General features: G+C 43.6%; 1 protein-coding gene across 7 annotated transcripts in view; it reads left to right on the top strand.

Annotated features, from left to right (window-relative positions):
• Positions 1 to 19,051, top strand: part of AGAP1 (ArfGAP with GTPase domain, ankyrin repeat and PH domain 1) — a 308,994-nt gene that overhangs the window by 77,165 nt on the left and 212,778 nt on the right. For all 7 annotated transcript variants that reach the window (XM_058839370.1, XM_058839369.1, XM_058839368.1 and 4 more), the window contains exon 2: positions 18,633 to 18,691. In XM_058839370.1, the coding sequence (XP_058695353.1) occupies positions 18,633 to 18,691 (59 nt within the window). The remainder of the gene's footprint in view (positions 1 to 18,632; positions 18,692 to 19,051) is intronic.

Here is a 19,051-nt window from a genome sequence, read left to right as displayed (position 1 = left end):
AGTTGTATTTCACACTGTGCCATTGAAACTTCAGTATGAAATCCCTGCAGGCCCTCAGTGTGCGTGTGGGCACCTTGTGGGCTTTCACCTGGGAATCCTTTCATTCAGGTGGCTTGGAAAAGAAATGAGCACACTGAAGGAAATTGTTCTTGGAGTCCCTCCTGGAGTTTCTTTGGCAGGAGCACAGGCTGAGTCTCTTGAGGCTGGCTGCAGTAAACCAGGCAGAGGTGTTAAGGTGAAGCTCCTCTTTATACTTACAGGGTATGTTCCTGTCACAGCTTGCTTTAACCTCTACCCTTGCAAGGTATGTCAGGAATTGACTGATAACAAATCCCTTTCCATCCCCAAATAAAGAAGAAATGGAGTGTCATCTGAGTGTGCGTGTTCTGGTTTGTATTTTTAGGGCCCCCAGGTTGAGAATCTGCTGTATCAGTGTGATGTTACCCATAAATAGTGTGGATAAAGTATGGAGACAGGTGGCTGTTGTGTGGAAGAACTGATGGAAATCCAGTTTGGTGTTGGGGCCTTGACAGCATTTAGTGGGTGATGGAGGTGGTTATGATGTAGTAGTGATTTATGAAATGTGTGTGACCCTGTTTCTACAAGCATGGGACTTCACACAGCTTTCCTTCAGCTGTAGTTGGCTGCCAGGTCAGTGCCCTGTCCCCAGATACCCCACTGCTGCTGGCTCTGAGTGTCTCAGTCCATGTTGGCTTTTCCAGCCCTGTCTCGTGTCCAGCCTCCTTCCCCAGCCCACTCACAGCTGCCACTGCTGCCCTTGGGGAATAAAACCAGAGGAATTGAACTGTTCCTTCCCTCCTGCACGAGGGGGCTGAGTTACCCAGCCAAGCTCGAGTGAGCTCTGCAGATTTGGGATGGAGAACTCCCGCTCCCAGTCTTTCTGTGCATTTCACTCTTACAGCTGGGTTACGTGGTTCACACTCAAAATAAAAAGCTGATTTCTTTCTGGACCTGATCTGAGTTCCTTTCCTGCACAATAATCCTAGGAATGTGTCACTGCAGTCATCACAAACACTGCTGGCCTTCACTGTTTACATGTGCTGTCCCCTGTCCCCCAGCGCTGGCAGCACCAGCAGTCCTCAGGGGAGGAGGAAGGAAGGGTTTTGTGCAGTAAAAACTGAACAAAAATCACAGCAGAAACATAAAACATGGGTTTTTTTTCCTGTTAAGATTAATAAAAATGGATCTGTGTGCAGTTTTTCAGTCATTCAGATGATGAGCTTTGAGAAATACTTGACCAGCAAGCAGTGGATGCTGGATGAGAGCTCAAGCAACCTCATGTAACCTCCACAAAGGGCTTCCCAGATAAACCAAGGCTAAATTTGGGCTCATACCACTGTAGTTTAGCTTATCTTGTCAGCTCTTCTACCCTTTTCAGCTAGTCTCAGAGGAAGTTTTTTTTTCTTAATTCCCTTTCTTCAGTGGCATGGCATTTTTTGGGGATTACATATGATTTATTTACATATATAAATATATATATGTAATATATATGTATAAATACGTATATGTAATTTTAATATAATGTATAAATCCATGTGAAATGAAGTCTGCTTGCAAAGCCTTTATTTCAGGCACATTCCTATGCATATTTAATAATCTTATGGCTGTGGCTAAGCTGGTGAGCTGTGTGATAGGAGTTTGGACTCAGGCTGTGTCCTTGTGCTCTGGGCTGGGAATTTTTGAGTAATAAAGGCAGGCAGTTGTGTTTAACTCCAACTCGTGAAATCACTTAAAGTGAATTTTACCACCTTTATTTCTTCATGTTTGTTTAGTGGAATATGCACCCAGCAGGCCAAACCCAGGAAAAAGTGATTGCAGAACCAGTAAAATCAGCTGGGTGTTGAAATAAGCGGTTTTGCAGCATTCTCACTTGTATTTTTTTCCCTTCATTTCAGTGTCATGTTTTTTCCAGTGGATGACTTGTGCTTAAAACCTTGGGCTTCAAAGTGGTTGTGAGGATTTTTGTTGTTTTGTTGGGAGTTTTAAGGACATTTTTAATGATTCTGTCACAGATTTTGGTAGCATTTTTGAGGAGCATTTCCAGGACACTATAATTGGTACATGAAGCCAGTTTGTGTAAATGCAGCTTGAATTACAGCACAGCTTTTGAAGTCTTGAGTCTTTGAGGTTCTGGTCACCTGAATTTTCAGGAAGGAGTGTGGCATTTTAATTCCTAGAGCAGATTTTTGAGCTGGAAACTCTATGGCTGTTTATATTAAAGTGAGATTTAAGTATGGGATTTTCTTGGAAAATACCAATAAAGGCTGAGGGATCACTGCAAAACCCCAAAGGTCAAGTTTTCAGTGGACTCTTGTGCTGTTCGTACCTTTTGTCCCTAGGCATGTTATAAATCACTTCTGGAAATAATTTTGGGAATTACTGAGAAGAACTTCACCAGCCTTGAAATTGCTGTGAGGAGGAAACATCCTGTGCTGAGCAGCCTTGAAAGAATGGCATCACATTTCTCCTTTCTTGTTGATGCTGTTGTGTTTGGGGGCAGGCAGGGGATTGGTGTGGGTTGGGGTTCTCCAGCTCAGGTTTAGGTGTCACTCTCTTGTTAAAGATCTGCTTTTATCTCCAGGGACTCTCCTTCCCCAGCAGTTTTTGGCCTGGGTAGTGAGATTTATTTACTGGAGTGTTTAAGGTGGATGTTTGTCCATAATGCCAGTGGATGTCATGTTTTGGGATAAATGACTGAATTTCTGAGGATCTGATTGACAAATGCTTCATTATAGCTTCAAAATGCTTAATGCTCATTGTATGTCTGTGTTGGGGAGGACACTGAGGTACAGGCTGTCAAATACAGTGCCTGTATCAAAGTATTGGAAACTTCTGTTGTTTATTCTTTATGCAGAAAATCTCATAACTCCTCATCTGATTCATCTTGGACATTTTATTCCCCAGATACCAGTTGGGTAATGTCAGTTTTCCATTTCTTGCACTGTGATTTCCAACAGTTCCTTTTTGAAATTCAGCATATTTCCTTTTTTTTTTTTTTTTCCTTTTTTTTAACTATAAGGATTGTGGTGACATCTCTATTTAATTTAAAAGATAAATGCCTGACTCTAGGGAGTTCAGCTGTCTGAAAACACCTTGAAAGTTATGTGAGGTTTCTTTTCCTCCAGGTGAAAATGCTCCCTTCCTTTGTTGAAAGTGGGAATGAGCATGGCAGGTTGTGAATTCTTGGGAAGGATTGAGGGACAGTGATGCAGGGTATCTGCAGGGGTGGTCACACCTGGGCTCACTCAAGTGGCACAGCCAAACCTTGTGAACAGGCAGGTCATGGATGTTTTAAGGTGCAGTGGTGCAGCACTTGAGAGCAGCCAGAGGTTTTCAGTTCTCGGTATCAGATGCAATCCTGAACAAGGGTTTAATTCACAAGCATAATTTTCAGCCTGAAATCCATAGTGGGTTTTTTACTGCATTTATCTCAGGCTTTTCCTTCATATGGAGACTGGTCTGTACAGAGATTTCTTCATCCAGTAATTCTTTGGGAGCCCTCTGTGACTGCCTGCCTGCTTTTTTGTAATGGGGAAAAACTCATGTAACGCTTCCTTAGATAATTTTGTTCATTTTTCTTGTGCCTAAAACAATTGAATAGGTAACATAGTTTTAGGTTTTGTTTGTTTTTTGTTTTTCTGCTGTAGCCTTGGTATAATTCACCATAATAATTGCTTTATTGCAATGACAGATGACATCTTTGTGGTTCTAAGTACACACCTGGCTTAGCTACTTAGAATAAGGTTGGACTTGATCTTGGAGGTCTTTTCCATCCTGAATTTCCTGTGATTTTCACAGGGATACAGGCACTTTCTGATGTGTATCCATGGTGCGTGGGATAGAGCAGGGCATGATGATGATGCTCAGCTGTAATGCTGGGCAGGATTAATGAAAATCACCTCACAAGAGGCATTTCCTCCAAAGCAGGCAGCATTTAAGGAGCCTGGAGGCAGCTCTGGAAGCAGGGATGCAAGGTAATGTTTTCAGTTTGCATTGTCTGCTGTCCAGTTTTTTCATCAAAACAGTTGTTTTCTTCTATAAAAACAGGAGGCTTGTGTGCAGCCTTTAATTTTGTCATGCAGCCTGGTAAGGTGATCCTGCTTAAAACTGCTGGGAGCCTTTTCTTAGCCTCCTGTAGATCCTGCCAGAGGGAAGGGCAATAGGATGTGATCCTCCTACTCTTTTAGGCTCCCTGATAAAGTGTGCTCCCAGTGAAATGGCCAGTCCTAAAATGATATGGAAATATTCTCTTGCTGTAGAGGCTGGCACCGAGGCAGATAAGGGGAGCAAATTGTTCTGAGATATTCATCTTATGATGTGAACACAAGGAGAATGAGTTGGAGCAGAGGGTTTATCTGAAATCTGTATTCTGTGCCTTTTTCTTTCAATGCATGGGATAAGTGGAGCTCAGAGCAACCTGATCTGGTGGAAAGCATCCCTGCCCATGGCAGTAGGTGGTTTTTTTAAGGTCCTTTCCAACCCAAACTATTATATGATTTTTCATAATTGGAATTTGTGTTTTTACATAAATAAATGGGCGCTGCTAGAACTGTTTACCCTGCTTTTGTTTAGTGGTGAATATTCTGTTACATCCCCAGGTGTGTCTTGTCAGATCCCTAACTGTGGTCTCCTCATCTCCCTGAGTTGGTTGTAATTTGCATAACGTGGTGGAGCACCACCTTTTAAAGGCTGATTAATATTTGTGTGAGTCAGCAGGGACACGAATGGTGGGTGGCTCTCAGCCCACCAGGAAATGCTTCCACAGCTTGTAAAGGTGAGGTGTTAATTTGAGCCAGCTGCTATGGATGGCATTACCTTTGTCTCATATTAAAATGGTCTGGAGACTTGGATTTCAGGTGTTTGGGGTCACCCAAACCACTGTTATAAAATGATTTGGGTTTTCTTGTCTGCCTCGTGTTGGTGTTTAGGATAAAAGCTGTTTTGTTTATCCATGAATGTGGAAGAACCTTAGGCTTTTGTGGAATGGAGAGATTGCATTGCTGGGATTGCTTTACCACTGTATGTAAAGGTTTGTCCCCTCATTTTCTTGCATAATATGGATAATAAGTACATCTGCTTAATCTGAAGATTTCTCTATTATACCAGCTTTGGGTTTACCAAAACAAACCACTCAGAGCAGGAGACACCTCACTTTTCCAGCTCTGCTTCCATCAGGTACAACTTGGTGCCATTTTTCTAGTGCTGGGGTTAGATGTCTTGAGCAGTCAAGGGAAAAAAATCTGGAATGCAGTTGGAACAACCTTACAGCCATCATTTGGGACCAAGTTACAAGTGGAAACTTGTTGGCTTGTTAGAAAAGCAGTGAACTTGTGCTGGGAAAGTGAGATTTTCATACTCCATGCCTTTGGGAGCAGTTTCCTAGAGCTAGATGAAGACAGTAAATTTGGAAATGTTTTTTTTTCTTTTGGTTTCAAACTCATGCCTTTCGCTGTTAAGTCCAGGTTTTTATCTTATAAGTAGTATTATTTGTTGGCACTGTGACCTGCAGTATGGTAAAGCCCTGTCACTGCTGTGAATTAAGTGGAAAGGTCAGCAAAGGCAATTAAAAATGTGCCAGAATTATTAAATAAGACATCTGTTGAAATTGCCACATCCCTTGAAATATTCCAGGCCAGTCTGGACGAGGCTTGGAGCACCCTGGTTTAGTGGAAGGTGTCCCTGCCCATGGCAAGGGGTGAAATGAGAAGGTTTTGTGGGTTCCTTTCAACCCAAACCATTCTGGGCTCTGTGGTGGCTGTCAAAATTCGCTGGCTCCTCAAATGGAATGGGAGTGAATACCTGGATGCTGGAGAAGAAATTCTAGTATTGTTGGGATTTAGCTTATGCAAATGTCCTGTGGCATTTCAAATAAATATTAGGGGGGAAAAAACCTTCCTAGACAGAGCTTTTGATGATGCTACAGGAGTAGTCAGGCTCTGGTTTCCTTGCACAGCCTCCACAAAAATGCTGGAAGGACTGAGTGCTAAAAATACATCCTTAACCCCACAGCAGTGGTTTGTGTTGGCCTTCCTGGAGGAACGAATCTCTTTAATTAGTAAGACAGTGAAGTTTATTTTGGGGTTTGCCTTGTTTTCATTCTGGGATGTGAATGAACTCTTATGCACTGCAGCTTAAAAAAATACAGAATGCTGTAGCTGTGCTGGGGTCTGCTCCAGCTGCTGGCAGCAGCTGCAGCCTGCACTGCACTCCTCATCCCCCTGCCCGCCTTTGCCTGGGAAAAAATAAATCCATTTAAACGGGGAGGAGGAGCCAGGAATTGTTTTGATCTGCCCCAGTAGCTGCCTTGATGTGCTAACCACATGTTGTCTGTGCCTATGTGATCCTAAGGACAGAGCTCCCCTGGCTTCATGAGGGAGCAGCTTTTGGGAGCTCTGTGGAAAGGGCAGAGCTGTTCCCTCTGGATTCTGGAAGTGTGCATTCATTGTCACGTGTTCTGCTGCTGCTTTTGGGGTGGTTTATTGAGATTTGGACACTATGGCTGTTTGCATTCTCTTTCCCTGCTGTACTGCTTCCAAGTGGCTGTGTTTTATTAAGGCTTTAAGGCTGTACTTGATGGTGTTAATTATTTTCTTAAGAGAGTGTGCTGGTGGTGTTGTTGGAGTAGAGGCTGACACCCTTCGTGTTGGCTTTGAACTACATTTTAGATCTTTATGTGGGTTTTTGGCATTCTTTATTTTTATTTTTTTTCTAAACATGAGAAGAATTTTTCATGATGAATATCAGTGGCTGATGGGGTTGAGTTTACCTGAGGAAGTGGCACAGAGGTGACAAAGAATATATAAATTGGTCCCCAGCTTTCCTTTCTTAGCTCATATAAAGGAAATAGGAGGTTATATGATTAGTAGGGAACAGATTTTGAAGGGAGAATAATTCTTGAAGTGTTTGGGTGCAGGGGTTTAGCAAGGACTCAGTTTACAGCATGGTTTGCTAGAGCACATTATAGGTCAAGATGCAGCAAGAGGGCTTGTGAAAGAATAGCTCATATTTTCCAAATTGTCTTTTAATAGCCTTCATTTGCATATTGTAAAATAGCAAACGTGAAAAGCATCAGAGCCAGGACTTAAAGGACAGAGGTGTTTGGTCTCTTAGGTGAGCAAAATTGGTTTCTGATTACTGAGCTCTGCATGGGCTCTTTTAAAGATATAATTTCTAGTGCAGGGTTTTGAGTTTAAAATATGTGCCTGAGGTGATGGGAACCTGCTGAAGCTTGGAAAACACACTTGAGTTTTTTGGCTTCACCCAGGAAACACAAATAAGAGTGTAGCCAGAGGGCAGGATTTTTGCAAAGACCCACAACAGTCTGATTCCTTGATGAGAGGTGGTTTTTTTTTTTAAAAAAAAAAAAAAAAAAAAGTCGTATTACCAGTTCTGGCAAAGTAAAGATTGAGCTATATAAGCCTCAAATGGAGAAGGATTAACAAATGGATATTTGCAATGGTTCTGTGTTGATTTGGATCTCGGGCATTGCAATAATTCTTCAGGTGCTGTGGGTGCTGGATGGATGGTGGGAGGGGAGGAGAAGCCAAAGGAATGACAGGGAATGGACTTTGGCATCCTTGTGGTTTTTCCTGACTTCTGGCTTCCTCCAAACCTGCAGCTTTATCTGCAGGGGAGAGCTGAAAGAAGCTTTGTGTTTGCAGCCACCACGTCCAAAGTTCATGTGAGCAATGTTTTGGATTTCCAAAATAAATACTTTGTACTTGCATGGGTCCTGTATTTTATGAAATGCCTGGTGGTAGCAGGTGCTTTTTAAATAGGAAGCTGTGGAAGGAAACTCTTTCCTAATGGAGCATTTAGTCATGTTATCTTCTCTAGCTGTTATTAACTGTTTTTAAGCAGTTCTCAGGCAAAAGGTGCTGGCAGATTTGAGCCCTCCTCTGCTTGCTTGGCTTTCTGTTGGCTTCAGGGTGCATCCCTGGCTCAGCTGTGCTAGGTCCCAGGTTTTTAGTGCTGGTTTAATGTTTTTGGTGGCTTTACAGCCTCTTGGGCAGCAGGGTATTGAAATGGACTAAGTGGGTATTAGCCTTGTTGCAGGAAGATAAAAACTAACTGGGAAGCTGAAGCATCTGAGGTGAGTCTGCATTGCTCAGGTGTGCTGCCAGAGCAGAGTTCCTGCACAGGGAGAGCATCCAGGGTACCTGCCTGTGCTGGGCAGCTTCATGGGACCATCTCCTCACCCCATGAGGCCAGGGAGACACTGACCATGTGTTCCCTGCCCCACTTTCCTGCTTTAGCTTCTCCATGGCAGCTCTGAGGAAATCAGCCTTTTTCTCATAGTGGATCTCTGCACAACTGACAGAAAATGGGCCCCCTCTGCACCGTTTCCTTGTTGCTCTAAGCAAGGCTTTTGCACTGGTTCCAGCTCAGCATTAATTCCCTTTGAGACCATGCCTTGGATTGCACTGACTTTTATTTTTTTAACATTTGACAAAAGCTTTGTTTAAACAAGTTAGATGTGCATCAGGCTAATAAATATAAACCCCGTCAGATTATTCCTGCTGGGCTGTTCTCTGGAGAACAGTGTCCCATTTGTGTATTTTCCACTAATCATCTCCAAATCTTGCATGGGTGATATCAAGTTAAGGAAAGTGGATTTAGGATTACATATGGTACAGTCAGGGAAAAAGAGGCTCTGTTTTGACAACCAGCATAGCAATCTGGGAGACATGACTCCAGTTCTAAAAAATGTTTTCAGAAATGTGTTGCATAAACAAGTCATCATTTCCCTGGTGGAGAGGGGAAATGTTTTTCTAGATGTACTTCTGTACAAACCTTCTGGACCTGTTTTCCGTAGCCTCACTTAAAAGCACTGAAAAAGGTCAATGTGAATGGTCAGATGATGTCAGAGCACAGATTTGGGTTCAGAAGCAAGGAGGATGGGCCATGAGCTGATTTGTGACTGAACTTGTATCACTGCAGGTTTTGGCATGTGGGTGCTGTGACTGCAGCAAGAGAAAAAAGAATCCTCGATGGCACCATCACTCCTTTGCAGGTTCCTTGAGAGGGTAGGAGCATTTTGGGGATGGGGAGAGTTGTAGGTTCAGCTGAGTTACAGGATCCCACCCATTAAACCACGTTGACTTCATCCTGGCTGCCTGGGTGTGATGAGGGGTAGAGTTTGCATTAATCACACTGTGCAACCAGCAAGATGGAATTGAGTGAGGTCTGTAGCTGGCTGGGTAAATGAGGTGCTGGGGAAAGGCAGACTTGTCTTCATGGGGAGAATCATAGCTCACATTTACTGGAGTTCTGTAGGGAAGGACAAAGGAAATCTGTTCATTTTGATTGCTCTTGCTAAAGACTTGAGCTGAGCTGCCATCAGATAAGGAGGGTCCGTCCTCTTGTGCATAATACTTTTTAAAAAGTAGGAAATCATGTCTAGGAATAAATAATTGATTTTCTTTTTTGTGTTGAAAAGACCCAGCAGCAGATCCTGGAGGAATCTGCTGCAGCCTCTTCAGGTTGAGATACTGATGAATGCCCAGGGAAAGCAAAAACCAGGAGCTGGTTGTGCACAGCTTCAGAAGAACCTGGTGATGGTTAGTGATGGACATCCTGGTGGCTTGAACTTGCTGTAGGTCAGTGTGGGGACAGTAAAAGGTGGTGAATTTGGTCCAGCCAAGAGCAATCCCCTCCCTGAGGAGTGGGGCAGCCAGGAGGGATCAGCCTGAGAGAGGATGGGGTCGTAAAGATGGAGTCACTCATGTTCATCCCTTCTTACTTAACGATTAAAAAGCAGGTTGTGAAATTGGTAAGAGGCAGATTAAAACCCCGCCCAATAGTTTTCCCTTTTGTTATAATCCTAAAGACAATAGAGCTGCGAGTCCCTGTAGGACCTTGGCAGTGTCCTTAGCAGAGATGCACAGCTGTGAGAAAAACACTTCAAGGTCTGTGTTTATGGGAAGAGGCTGCCTCTCTCTGAACTGCTTGTTCACAGAATCCCAGGATGGTTTGGGGTTGAAGGGACCTTCAAGCTCACCCCATCCCACCCCCTGCCATGGCAGAAACGCTTTCCACTATCCTGGTTGCTCCAAGCACTGCCCAGCCTGGCCTTGGGCACTTCCAGGGATCCAGGGGCAGCCACAGCTTCTCTGGGAACCCTGTGCCAGGGCCTGCCCACCCTCACAGGGAAGAATTTCTTCCCAGTATCCCATCTAACCCTGCCCTCTGGCAGTGGGGAGCCATTGCCCCCCTTGTCCTGTCACTCCAGGCCCTGTCAATTTTTACTCTGGAATTTGGTGTCTGCCACTCTCATGTGTTTGTACTTTTGTCACCATTTTGTTGAGCATGACTTGTTCCTTTTCTCTCCTTTCTCCTATGCCTTTTTTCCCCCAAAGTTGCTGTGGTTTTGCTTATTTGTTGCCATCTGCTTCATGTTCTGCTGCTTAAATTTTGGTGATGCTCAGGTGTTGCCCCAGGACAATCTCCAGTGGAATCCCAGGGGTGGGAATCCTGTGCGGGCTGGCTTAATCTGTGCTTGGTTTTATTTAGTATTGCTTCTGGAGCTGTGTGAGGGCAGGCTCAGGCTGGAGATCAGGGAAAGGTTCTTCCCCCAGAGGGAGCTGGGCACACCTGAGGCTGCCAGAGTCCAAGGAGCTCTTAGGGATGCCCAGGGTGGGATTGTTGGGGTGTCTGTGCGGGGCCAGGGCTTGGACTTGATGATCCTGGTGGGTCCCTTCCTGCTCAGGAGACTCCATGATTCCATTTTCTTCTCTACCAAATAGTCACCAACTTCCCCTTGCTAATTTTTTGCCTTTTTTTTTGAATTGCAGCCATTCTTACCTATTGGAAAAGCTAAAAGTCTTTTCAGCCTGCCCACCAAAGCCTCTTTCTTTTTTTTTGCATCTCAATTGTGACTTTCCTCTTGCCAGATAAATCTGTTTCTATATTCTTTCAAAATGCTCTTTTTTCCCCCCACTTCATCTTTTTTAATTTATCCTTTGACGCTGATTCTTCTTGTGCCAACTGCAGAAGCTGTCCCTTTTCATCTTTGATGCTTCTCAGGGAGGTTCCTCATTAATATTTGGATTTGAATAAGAAAGGCTAATTCCTTGTTTGTGTCTATAGTCAGGAAAGGCAGCCCAGGCTATGGTTTTTGAAGGGTCTCATTTTGGGTACTTTGGACATCCTTGCTGGGACACAGATTTAGTCGTGGATTTTTCCTCCTGTGTGACTTGAAGAGCTTGAAACTTTATCACCAGATTTTCACTGAGTTCCGTGTGGGATCATCTTTCCTGTGCTGGCACTGCCACTGCCCTTCCCCTGAGGCAGGAGATGGGAGACAACACACCTCACCTCTGACACTGCCCTGCTTTTGGGCAGACCCAACAAAATAAGGCATTTACCAAACATTCCATCCCCAGTGCCTTCTTTTTCTTCCTGGATTCCATTTCTGCTGTGCTTCTGTGTTTAGCTGAATATCTGTGGGGATTTGGCCCTTAGAAAATATTGTTTATTGCCTGAAAAAAAAAGATATTACTGCACTGCAGAGATGATCTTTTCCTTTCCCAATTTTATTGGAGCAGGGAGCAGTTGTACTACAGGGATACTTTCGTTTTCTCTTTGTCTGCTTTTTATATTCCTTTCAACCTCTTGATGGGGTTGTCATTGCCTGTTGGAAAAGGGGCTGGCCCAGAGTTCCAGTGCCACATTTCTCTGGGGGATGTGTTAGGAAATGTGCATTTGATTGGAACTGAGCTGTATTCCTGACAGTCCTCACTCCAAACATCCCTTGCTGACGTGCTCTGGGTTTCTCCCACGGCAGAGTTGTCTCAGGAGAAAGCTGTGGTTTCATGTGTGGTATTTTAATTTCTCTTACACTAACTGTGTGTGTCAGCTCCTGAACCCAGCCCACTGGGAAAATACAGGGAATGGGAAGTTTTACTTGTTAAGTATGTAATTTATTTTTCCTTATAAAAATCCTACAGCCAAAATATCTGCTCTGTTTGGTTTTAGGATTTTGTTTTGTGGGGTGGGCGGGGTTAGGATGAGTAGTCAGGGTTAGAGCTACATTATATTTAAGGGCAAAACAAATAATTTGGTGGTGTTACTTGTAAAACTTAGTGCATGAGTTTGGGAATATACTTAGATCCACTGTCCATCATTCCTTTTGTAGGAATGGGGTTATCCCTAAGGAGGTAACGTCTCTGCACCCACCTGAAAGCTGTGTAGAATGGCTGTAGATGTGAGAGAGAGAGGGGGAATATTAACAGCAGCAAACTGTTGAAATATTTTGATTTCAACAATTTGAAAATTGAAGACAAAACCCAAATGCTGTGGCGAGAGCCAAGCGCTCTCCAATTCCCAAGGCCAGAAGCGTATTTTGGGAAAGGCTGGCTTGCTGGCTGGGGAGCTTGTGCAGCTCTTTGCATCCCTGGTCCTCCTTTTGTTTCCATGGCAGCACAAAGGATAACGCTGCTGCAGCTGCCAGACGCTGCTGGAAGAGAGATTACGGCTTTGACCTAAATATCTCTTTAATACAGTTCTCAGTTACAGGGAAAGGTTTTTCAGATGTTGGAGATATGGGAGGCTCTGGTGAGCACGGGCTCAGATTCCTGATGCTTTAACTGCTCTAAGCTCAGCCTCGTTTTCCTGTTTATAATTAGGAATTGGGTATGGGCAGTGATAAATCTGTCCAATATCAAACATTTACACTGGAGCTGGAAGAGCTGCTGGGGTTTTATCCATCCTGACAGCACTGGCAGGGGATGGGAGGAGTCTTAAACTGACAGCTCGTGAAATCCCTCTGGTTTTAGGGCTGTAATTGAATTGCTCTGTGGCAGTTTGGTGACTTGTTCTGCAGTGTGTGTATTAATGCTGTTAGTGAAGTGTAAATACAGCATTGTGCAGGGCTGGGATGTGATTCCCAGAGCCTGGCTGGAGTTCCCACCCGGAGGAGGGCAGGGAGCTGCAATGCTGCTTTTTGCCTAAACTGCCTGAGAATTATAAATTACACATCTGCAGTTCAGGAAGGAAAAAAGGGGCTGTTTGGAGCTGGGTGGTTGCAGCAGTAATTCCTAACTGGCATACAGTGGAAAGCCATAGAATCCATGATTCTGTCACACTGAGTAGGGAGGAAATAAAACCTTAAATCATCCTGGTACTGCTGTGGGTGGGTTTCGAAAGGTTTTATTTGTTACTGCTTTGTAGTTATTGTTTGGTGTAATGGAACAGAGTGAATAAGCAGAGAGGACCCATATAAAAAAACTGATTTTAAAAATCCAAACACATCGGGAATAAAGATTCATAGAATTCCAGGGTGATTTGTGTTGGAAGGGACCTTAAAGCCTGACCAGTTCCACCTCCTGCCATGGGCAGGGACACCTCCCACTAGACCAGCTTGCTGAGAGCCCCATAAAATATATAAAAAGAGCCTTTTGAAACATGACACGATCTTCCAAATAATATTTTATGCAAAGCTTAGAAATCAACATGTCAGGATGGTTTTCTGCTATTTTCTGTTGGAACTGACTCAGTGATTTGACTTAAAGTGCTAGGGGCTGGGTTGGAGAGGATGTGCTGTGAGATTACCCCTCCTGAAAAATGCATGTTTTAGGAGGATCACAAGTCTCAACCCAAAATCTGCACGTTTCCCTCTTTGCTAAGAAAATCAGCACACGAGCCTTGGGAAATACGTCCTGAAAGTGCTGCTTTGATACAGCTCCAAGAGAGAGATGTGTGGCCTTATTTGCATCCTTGTGGACGAGTGGAAGCTTGTAGGAATATTTTCTGTACCTGTTCACTCTCAGGTTTTTATTTCAAAGGAGAAGAAACTCTAAATATTGCTTGTAATGCAGAAATTATTGAAGGGGGAGAGCAGTGTGTGACATAGCTGTTGGTACTTTTAACTTAATTCCTGTGTTTCTGAGGGTTCCTGTTCTTAGCAAAAAGGATCTTTAGCTGTGAGTTTGCAAAGAAATCCCTTGGCTTTTCTATATTCTATTTATTTACAGCTTTTCTTCATTTAGAAGGACAGCAAAATAACATTGGGATTGCCTGAGGGAAGCACTTGCAGAGAAGCTTTCCAAGAATCGTGAAAGATTGAAGTCCTTTCATGTCATCCTGCAGAGAGATCTGCCCATCCTTCCCTCACCTCTCTTTTTGGTCAGGTTGCCATTGAATTTCCATGTGGATCAGAGAAAGAGAAATCTCTGAGCTTCTCAACTTTTTGCTAAACAAGGGTGAGAGATTAGGGTAAAAAAAAGGGCAAAACAAGGTTGGTGGCTCAAGGGCTGCTGATGGGCACTGCCCAGTGCTGTGTTAATATTGGGGCTGCCCAGGCTCTCCCAAAATAGTAAACAGATGAACTGCACTGGCTGGGGAGGATTTTTTCCTCAGGATGGAGGGAGTGGTGTAAATCTGATTGGCCCCAGTTAGAACCATTTTCTCAGAGGTCCCATTAGCTGCCTTGCTGCTGGTGCTCGTGGCAGTAAATGGAATTAATTTAGGAGAGGGTCTCCAGTGTGAAAACCCAAGTTTGGAATGAGCCAGACTGCTGGACTCTGAACAGCCAGGCCCTTGCTGTGGTTATTGCTGGAATGGCTGGGAGGCATTTCTGGTTTTCATGACTTCCCTCCCCTCTTGAATCGCGGATGCTGGGATTCATTGATGCTTCACCCTGCGTTCTCTCATTAACATTGTTTTGCTAATTTGTATTTAGAGTTTAGTGGTCATTGCTGGATTTGAAGAAGAAGATTTTTCTGTTGGAAAATTCTTAGCAGGGTTTTTAAATAGGGAGTGTTGGAACAGTCAGACCTTGGAATCAGCTGCTGTCCTGTGCCATGGAGTGCATGGATCTGGGCAAGAGCGGCCATCAGACCCCAGGATTTCACCTCAGCAGGTGTTGCCCTATCCCTGGAAGTGTCCAGGGCCAGGTTGGACAGGGCTTGGAGCAACCTGGGATAGTGGAAGGTGTCCCTGCCCGTGGTGGAATGGATGAGCTTCCAACCCAAACCATTCTGGGATTCGTGTGGTGGAACCAAAGTCTACATCTCATTCTTAATACTGGAATTAATAAGGTTCCTCTGGGTGGGGCTGAGTTACTAAACTGAGGTTTTAAATCAGCCAAGGATCTTCTTCAAGTTTGTGCTTTAGTGTAGTGGTAGAAATAAAACCAGAAGAATTGAGGAAAAAGAAAACCAGAAGAATTGAGGAAAAAGGAAGAATTTTCCTTTGTGAAGGAAATGCAGCTGTGCATCTTCTTGGTGCGCGTTTTACAAAGACACGAGTGACACCATGAATATTTGAAGCTTTTGATCAGTGATGCAGAAATGAAAGGAGCAGCACATGCAACTGTGATTAATTATTGACAAAAGTAATTCCTTGCATGTGTGGAGCCTGGAGTGGGACATGAAGGTTGAGTTCACTGGAATTCCAGAGCTGGGCAGTAATACAAACAAGACCCTAGTTGATCAACTTCATACATATGGTTCTATTTATTATGCAAATCTCTTCCAATATGTTTAAATCAACATGTGGTGGTGGGGGGTTGTAGCTTCAGCAGAGAACTTTTGTGGGCTGCACAATTTGGGCTCTGCACGTTCCAGTTTGATGGATCCGGTGTTTCATGCTGTATCTATAATTTAGTTTTCTCTATTTAGGAAATTAAGGCAAATTCCCAGACCTGTTTGTGATGTTCTATCTGCAACTATTTGACCTTTTCACCTTAACTTCTGTGGATCTTGGGATTAACTTGGAATGAGTCAGTCTTTCCTGAGGCATTCCTAGAAAGTGAATTGGGTAGAGGGTGCTTCCACATCCATCCCAATGATGGCACACAAACCTCACACTGCTGGAGAGACCAGGCACTGTTTCATGCCATGTTCTGTGTTTAGCTGTGGTAATTCCTTGTAAACATGCCAGTGTAAAGGAATCTCATAGAACTCCTAATAGAAATGAGCTGGCTTTATTTTTTTAAAGGGCACTGGAAAACCTTATGTAAATTAATTGCAAATTGAGGGTAATAGAAGTGGGAGATTTTAGTTTAAATTAGCTGGGTTGAGGTCAGGGTGGTTTTTGGTGGGTTTTGTTTTGAAGAGGCGTACTTTAGCAATAAAATGGAATTTCAACCTTTATCAAGTATTTTAGACACTCAAAACCTGTGTGGGGGTAGGATCCAAGGGCTTAGCAGAAAAGGGGAAGCTTTGTAAAGAAGTCTAGCACCTTGACTAGTGAATTTAATTTTATTTCTTATATTTCCAGTCAGGATTAAAATACATATATTACCCATGTGGAGGGTCCTTGAGACCTGATACAGTTTTGGAAGCTCCTTATGTGGGGTTTTGGTGTATTTTGATGAAGGAAGGACCAAATCCACACCCTTGGGCTTCCTTTCTGCAGCTGCCCACCTTCTGTTTTGTCTTTTGGCCTCTGTGCTTTTTGGAATTTTAGCTTTCATTGCCTCCCTGATTTGTCCTTTTGGAAAGCACAGGTCTTCCAAAATAATAATTTAAGGTTTTTATTATAGAGAAAAAACAGATTTGTGATGTTCTTTTTACCCTTGTGCAGTTTACCCTTTGGCTTGGCAGATTTTTTTGCAGTTCTCCAACTCAGCAGCAGTGATTTGCTCACTCACCTTTTTCTCACCTTCCATGGTGATAAAATCCAGTGGTTCTTTTTTATGGAAGCTTGTTGACATTAATAGGGAGCTCTTCCAGTTTGTTTCACACACCTAAACCTCCACGAGTCAGGGATAATACCTGCCTGAGACTGATGGTTTTGTTTGACTCCTGAGAGTCTGGGGATGAGCTGAAACCTCCTCATCTCACTCAGCCTTGGCTGCTCCTTCCCAAATCCACAGCAGCTCAAAGCAAACCATGAGAGTTGATAATTTCCTGTTAGGGCAGTGAAATTTTTCCCAATACCCAATCTAAAGCTCCCCATTCCATTGCTCCCTGTCTGGGAAAACATTCCTTACCACAGGAAGGCAGGAGAACATCCCTAGACCAAGCTGTGGTCCCTTTGGAATGCTTTAATCATGAGCAGGTCTTGCATGCAGTGTTCCCAAATGAAACTTGCTGCTTGTTTTGTGTCTATCTCAAGTTATTGTCAGCTGGGTGTAGCACAGAAAGCTCTTCCCAGGGTTTTGATCCAGAGGGACTTCAGGTGATGGAACAGGAGCTGCATGACCAGTGTCTTCTCTTGCCCATGGAATGCCTTTGGTTTTCCTTCCCCTGCCAGTGAGTGTGTGGGAGGAGCTCATCCCTGTACCAAAATACTGATCATTTTCCATGTGATTTCATATAGGTACACACAGGATTTAATACAGAAAGATGTTACATGCATCTGGAGCTTTCCTAATTCCTGGCTAATAGTTTTTTTTTGGGATATTGAGGCAAGAGCAAGATATTTAATAGAGATACACTGGAAAATGCAAATGTTTGTTTTTAGGTGGGTGCTGGGAAAGCTTGGGTGGTTTCTGAAGTTAGTGAGGGTCACATCTAGAATAGGAAATTGCCTTCAATTTCACAGAATCACTCTCCAGATCGAAAAATGAAATGAAACTGCCTTCTCCTCATGCTGATGGGTTTATTGGAGGGGAAGCAGTGGCTTGCAGGACCTTAAGTGGCTTGCTTAAAAATGTGGTCAGGTGTAACTTTCCATCTGTTATTTTCCTGTGGCTTCAGGAATTGATTGGAACGCTGGAAATCTTGGTGCTGCTTCATTTCTGTGGAGTTGGAGCTGATCTCCTCAGTAAGAGCATTCTGTGCAGAGCAGGCATTCAGCTGGTTTGCGTGGTTCTGGAGGGGTTAAATCAAGATCCACTCTGGGTTTGTAACAGAAACATCACTGTCTGTTTGCTTACAGCTGACCAGACCTTTAGGGAAGGAACAAAATTGTGAAAGTTTCTAAATACAGAAAAACAGCCTTATTTCTCTTCTTTGGTGTGGAATTGTCAGTGAGGCAGGAGCCAAGTGCAGCCCAAAGAACATAATTTCTGTGAGAAACTTGCCTTTCTTCAAGAAATCAATCCCTGCCCCAAGTAGTTTTTAATTAATTTTGTAGGAAATGGATCTGTGGTTTATTTCTGCTTTGATTATGCTATTGAAAAAATAGCGTGTTTGAGGAAAAAAAGAGAGATTTTCCCCTTCCTAAGCAGGGATGTTCCCACTGACTGGTTGCTGCAGTTGCTGACATTGTGATGTGCAGTAGAAAATAACATGCTTTAGAACCAACAAATTTTCTTATTTACCTGGGTGGAGAAGTTACTGCAGATGGTGGCAGCTGCAGTCAGGGACTTGTAACGTGACAAATCCACGGCTTCTCCTGTAGGGAAGGAATGTGTTGCTGTGCATGGGAAATGGTTTAACCAGGTACACACTGGACGAGCCTTTGCACAGCTCCAAGGGCCTGTGGTTACTTTGAGCTTGGTGATGATGTGATGATGCTGCTGAGAGCAAATCCATGCAGAATGGGAATTTCTGGAATTTTTTTTGTATAATTTCCCTGTTTTTTGTCATGTTGGACTGTCAGCCTCCCAAGAATCAGGCGTGGCCTTTGGTCTCGCATTCCCAAACCGTGGCATGAAATTGTGTGCAGCAGAGCATTAAATGTCATTATCCTGATGTTGGGAATGTTTTCCTCTTCCACAGATGCCTTTGTAAATAGCCAGGAATGGACACTGAGCCGATCTGTACCAGAGCTGAAAGTGGTGAGTTCATGTTTGCTCCTGTCTTGGAAAACATCCTGGAAATGTCCCACACAAGTGGGGATCTTCCATGCTTAATTCGAGCTTCTGTTGGGAAAAAATGTAGAAAGCAATTTTAATAAATAAAGAAATTTTCCCTCTATGCATCTGTTATAGACCCACTGAAGGGTTTAGGTTGGGAGGGACCTCAAAGCTCATCCCCTTCCACCCCCTGCCACGGGCAGGAACACTTTCCACTACTCCAGGTTGCTCCAAGCCCCCTCCAACCTGACCCTGGACACTTCCAGGGCTGAGGCTATCTTTATGAAGATGATGTATATTCAATATTTATTTTAATCATACTTCAAAGATCTCTCAGTATTT

Source organism: Poecile atricapillus, chromosome 5 (genome assembly GCF_030490865.1).
Source record: "Poecile atricapillus isolate bPoeAtr1 chromosome 5, bPoeAtr1.hap1, whole genome shotgun sequence".
Taxonomy (NCBI): domain Eukaryota; kingdom Metazoa; phylum Chordata; class Aves; order Passeriformes; family Paridae; genus Poecile; species Poecile atricapillus.
Note: the sequence above shows the minus strand (reverse complement) of the source record. Positions and strands in the feature narration are given on the sequence as shown.